At 52.3% G+C, this 5,000-nt stretch overlaps 1 protein-coding gene across 1 annotated transcript in view; it reads right to left on the bottom strand.

Moving 5' to 3' along the window:
• The window catches only part of rrp1 (ribosomal RNA processing 1), a 19,028-nt gene that overhangs the window by 5,816 nt on the left and 8,212 nt on the right, over positions 1-5,000 (bottom strand). The window contains exons 6-13 of the mRNA XM_080902953.1: positions 3,679-3,740; positions 3,472-3,601; positions 3,246-3,310; positions 2,932-3,128; positions 2,413-2,519; positions 2,180-2,277; positions 1,997-2,016; positions 1,773-1,901 (exon numbers count right to left, since the gene is read on the bottom strand). Coding sequence (XP_080759079.1) covers positions 1,773-1,901; positions 1,997-2,016; positions 2,180-2,277; positions 2,413-2,519; positions 2,932-3,128; positions 3,246-3,310; positions 3,472-3,601; positions 3,679-3,740 — 808 coding nt within the window. The remainder of the gene's footprint in view (positions 1-1,772; positions 1,902-1,996; positions 2,017-2,179; positions 2,278-2,412; positions 2,520-2,931; positions 3,129-3,245; positions 3,311-3,471; positions 3,602-3,678; positions 3,741-5,000) is intronic.

The raw sequence follows: 5,000 nt of genomic DNA, 5'->3' as shown, positions 1-5,000 counted from the left end.
TCAGATGACATCACGCTGTGTCTGAGCGCCGCACGTTGGAGGGTTTGAGAAGCTGAGGCTCTGTAACTGACAGACCAGCTCAGTCTTTCTCCTCCACGCTCAGGGCGGGGCTCCCCGGCTACGACCAATCAGCAGGTTTCTGTTCACGTATCTGCTCATCGCAGACATGATGCTCACCTGTACCTGCATCGGCTGCAGGTACAGGTGAGCAGAGACGGAAACCTGCAGCTGAGCCTTGCTGAGACGCTTTTATATCCAACTTGACATCAGCCAAAACAACTGGACCACTGTCACCATGGAAACCAGCTGAACCTAAACTGGATTTAAAGCTTAAAAATGGGAATAGGGATGGGTACTGGTGTCCACCGGTTCTGACATAAACGGTAGTAACCAGACCGAAAAGCAGCGCACATTTCGGTGCTTTTTTTTCCTGAGCTGTGACACACTTTAGATTCTAGCCAATCATTTTACGTTTCCGAGGATAGTAGGCGGGGCCAGGTACGTACGTTCTTTTAGAGCAGAGCTACAGATTAAAAATGCCCAAGGCAAAGCGGTCAAAGTCTGGCTGTACTTCACAGCAAAAGATGCAAACTCAGCAGCAACAAGTGCTTTAAGCTGATACTGTGATACTGTCAAAGGAGGTAACACCTCGAATCTGATGAAACACCTGGCGACGCATGGCGTTTTTTTAAAAGCCGAAAAATGCCCCGTATTTGATAGCTTGCTGCGAGACCTCACACCGAGCACGTCTACTGCGGGTGTGGTGCCTGTTATCGGACCCGGAGTTAGCAACATCCCCCAAAAACCCGAAGAGGAGAGTCCTGGCCCCTAGCCCTGCCAGTGTAGCAGAAATGATGAGGATGATGATGCAGCAGCAGCCGTTCTTCTCTGCGTGAGTAGCTTAATGTTGTTCATGTGTAATTTACGTTGAGTAGGCTAACCACGTGATTACATTAATGCATGTAAGGTGAACTAGCAAACACCGTTGTAGCTACATGCGGCTGTCTTCTTGTTTGATGGCAGATGCTCCCTTCACCCTGGCTAAAAAGGCTAAAATGACCAAAGAAAAAGTGGAAAACAGTTAAACATGAGAGAAACTTTTTGGACAAAGTTTGTGTTCTCCATTCTTTGAGCACCGTCTAAGCACCGGCATCGTTTCAAAAGTACCGGTTTGGCACCGGTATTGGATAAAACCTAAACGATACCAATCCCTAGACAGGAACATTTATTTTACTGTCCCCTGATTGGCTTGTTGGCTCAGGTTCAGCACTGAAATCATCTCTGCTCTTAGATCAAACTCCGCCTCTGAGGGACCGTCATACACAGGTGTCCAACATGTGGTCCGGGGACCAGAGCCAGCCCGGTGGACGTTTGTGTGAAACCTGAAGTGAAGCGACTGAAACCTGCCTGCTCAGCTGAAGCAGCGGCAGGAAACATGTGCACCTGTGAGGCCGAGGTCAGCTGACCACCTGCAGCAAAGAAATCCTTCATCAAACCGAAGCAAAAATCAAACAGTTTTCACGTGTTTTTAAATCTCAGCTGGTTTTACTGGTGCAGTCTAAACGAACTCTGACTCTGCGGCTGCTCACCTGAGGACAGGTGAGCAGGTAATACTGCAACACAGTACTTGCAGGATGTACATAAACAAAACATTGCATCACTTCCTTGTAAATCGTCAGCACCGTGATGATAACGAGTGAAAAGCCGGGTCATCAATGCTTCCTTCACCAGCACCGGCGCCCCCTGCTGGAAGCCACACTTCCTGCTCTCACCTTTCTTTGCTGCCGGCTCCTCCTCCTCCAGGTGACGTCTTCTCTTTTTCATCCTCTTCCTGCTGCCGAACATGTCGTCGTCCTCGTCCGTGGAGACCTCCTCCGGGTACTCGTCCTGAGGAAAGACGCCTGACAGGAGGAGCAGATTGGGGTCAAAGGTCAGAATCTAACTGTGTGTTTGGACGTGTGAAGAAAGGTGGAGGAGCAGTGATGGAGGTTCGTACCTTCACTCAGGTCCCGCAGTCTGAGGGTCAGCACCACCAAAGCAGGCAGAGAAGAAGAACACAGTTACTGTGAGACTGACCAGAGGACACCAACGAAGAAGAAAGCCTGCAGCTTGCTACAAACATTCAACCCTGCAGGCTCCGCCCAGAACAACCGACGGAGCCGGCAGAGGCGCTACTCACGTCTTTATGATCTTGTAGAGTCGCTCTCTGTTGGCTGCTGGCACGCCGCTCCGACCGGAAGCCTCCAACAGTTTGTCCGCCAGTGCAGAGTAATCGAACTACTCCGGGGAGGAGGGGGGGGGGGGGGTCAGACAGGAAGTAAAATCTCAGCTAATCAGACTCATGTGTCGCTAACATCACATGTCAATACTTTCAGGTTTTAAAGTTCCTGCAAAACCAGCGCCGGCCTTCACCTGCAGCACCGGCCCAACGTCTTCATCACGCAGTGAGTCCGAGTCCAGGTTCTCCAAGTGAACAAACTCATCATCGTCATCATCAGCTTCCTCGTTGGTTTTGTTTCCTGGAAGAATAAAAAGGACCATCTTTAGAAGAGTTGAGTTGAGCTCAGACACAGACCGCAGCCTCCTCCTCGCCACGTTCCTTATCACAGCTAACGTGTTCTCGTGCAGCGGCGCCCTCGTTCGACCGCCTCCTCGTGTGGAGACGGCGTCACTGCCTCGGGCTTCGTTTACGTTATTTTAACACGTTTCTATAAAATCGGAAGAAAGTCTCGCGCTGCCTTCAATCAGCTGACGCCGAAGAGCGGCACGTTAGAAATCATGAAGGTACCGCGGAGCAGAGTTACCAGGGATCAGCACCTGAGAGCAGCGAGGGTGGAGTCACGGACACAGGTAAGCACACCCGTCACCTGCTTAACAAAGACCAGCACCAAACGCACGTCTGCACTTCCTGTTTCTCCTCCGCTCACTTACCATTAAGCTGCTTCCTCCCTGCTTCCATCTTCATCGTCTTTTCATCTCCTTCCTCCTCCTCGTCCCCTTCAGACGCCTGTCCCGAGTCCGAGTCCTCAGACGCCCTCACCTCCTTCATCAGGTCATCGATGGCGAAGGGAGCCTGATTGATGATGGTGCTGAAGACGCTGCTGCAGATCCCGCTGAGCAGAGTCCGACTGCGGGGGGCACAGAGGGGGGAGGGGCACCAGCAGAGTTACAGACAGCAGATCCATCAGCTTCCTGCTTTAAAGGGAGCTGTTCGCAGAAGCGAGCTGATTGGCTCACAGACTCACTCTTTGGTTCTCGCCGCGGTTCTGCAGAACGGCTCGATGAGGGTCAGGTTCTGATCGGCGGTGAGCTGCGGACAGGAAGCAGAGGTTATTCCCGCTGTTGCCGATTCACTGCACCCCTCTGTGGTCCACGGTGCTATTACAACCAGCAGCTCACAGGCGAGGTCAGAGGTCGTTTCTTTGTTTTAACAGTACAGTGAGTGATGTCACGTTGTGACCTGAGTGTTACCTCTGCCGCTCCCATGACCGCCAGCTCAGTCAGGTAAAGGTCGAGGACGTGGAGCTGCAGGCCGCTCGGCGCCGCGGCGTCGCTCTGCAGCAGCTGAGCCGTCAGCAGCTCCAGGAACTGAGACACGGCGCTGAGGAGACAGGAAACAGTCACAGCCCGCAGAGCCACAGCAAATGACCAGGGAACAAACCTGTGTCCACTCCTTACCTGCTGTCCCAGCTCCGCCTCCTCAGCACCTCGAAGGTCTGCCTGAACACGAAGCGCACCAGCTGACAGAGAGAGCGAGAGAGGTCAGGTTAGACTGCAGGGAGGCATCAGCTGACTGAACACCTGTAAATCAGTCGCCAGTAGGAGTCACTGATTCATCCAATCAGGAGCTAACACGGCACGGAGCGTGGGAATATCGGGAACGTGCGAGACTGCCGTCACTAACCATGTTCCCAACACTCAGGTGAGTCCAGGTGTCGTACCTGAGGATCAGCACGAAGCTTTAACGTGTTCACGTTACTTTGGTTGGTCACACGTGGTTGTTTCAGCGTTTTACACAAGTAAACACCTGACCAATCAGAGCACTGCATCGTCATCTTTTGTTTGTTTGTTTCTTTCCCGCCTGTCCCGTTTGGTTCTTTTTCCATCAGAATTATTGTCTAAAGACGAGGAAAGTTGCCCAACGGATCTCCGTTAGCAGATGGACCATCCCAGCCTCGCCGTAATCTATTTGATTCACCTTTTATTGTTTATTTTATTTTCACTTGCTAAATACGGGACAGACTTGACTGGGGAAAGAAAAACAGCGGGGCAGAGGGGCGGGGATAAAGGGCAAAAAACAAAAACCAACTAAATAAGCAGACAAAAAAAATCCATCTATCGATCACCTGGATCACCTGCTGAGAAAGAAAAAAGAAAACATGCAGCAGAAGAAAAAAAGAGCAACACAATAAACAACATCACAATGATATATGGGAATATGACAGTAAATACTAAATATTAAACATTATTGTGCAGCACATAAGATCGACAGAACACAGTGTGCTTTGAGGTAGGAGCCAAAAAGGGTGTAGTTTGTGGGTGTGATCACCCGTGTGTACACCTGTGAGCATGGACGCGCTTGTTTTTTAAAAGGTTCCTTCATGTAATGATCTGCTAGAGGGTGTGGGGGGGCCACAGCCCCGTCCTCCAGGGCGTGAAGCAGGTATGGAGGAGATCAAAACTCCAGACATCCAGAGGCCCCCAGAACACAAGAGACCAAGGAAGACCAACAGAGGGGCAGCCGCGCCACTGTCCCAGAAAGAGCTGTGGAGAGTCCCAGATGAGGGCTCACTCAGCAGCCGCGGAGCAGAAGCCAGGGGGAGTTGCAGTGACGCGCCCGTGAGCTCCGCCGGCAGCCAGCCGTGCCTGAGTGACCGAGCCCCAGGCCGAGAGGCCGGGGGCACCCCACCTCCGAAGTGGCCCGAGCGAGCCCCAGGCTCCAGGCCCCGATAAGCGGCCGCCAAGGAGTGAGCCGGTGTGTACCTGGACGCCCACCCCCA

This window comes from Rhamphochromis sp. 'chilingali', assembly GCF_963969265.1.
Source record: "Rhamphochromis sp. 'chilingali' genome assembly, chromosome: 14".
Taxonomy (NCBI): Eukaryota; Metazoa; Chordata; class Actinopteri; order Cichliformes; family Cichlidae; genus Rhamphochromis; species Rhamphochromis sp. 'chilingali'.
The sequence above is the reverse complement of the archived record's forward strand: the minus strand, read 5'-3'. Positions and strand labels throughout refer to the sequence as shown.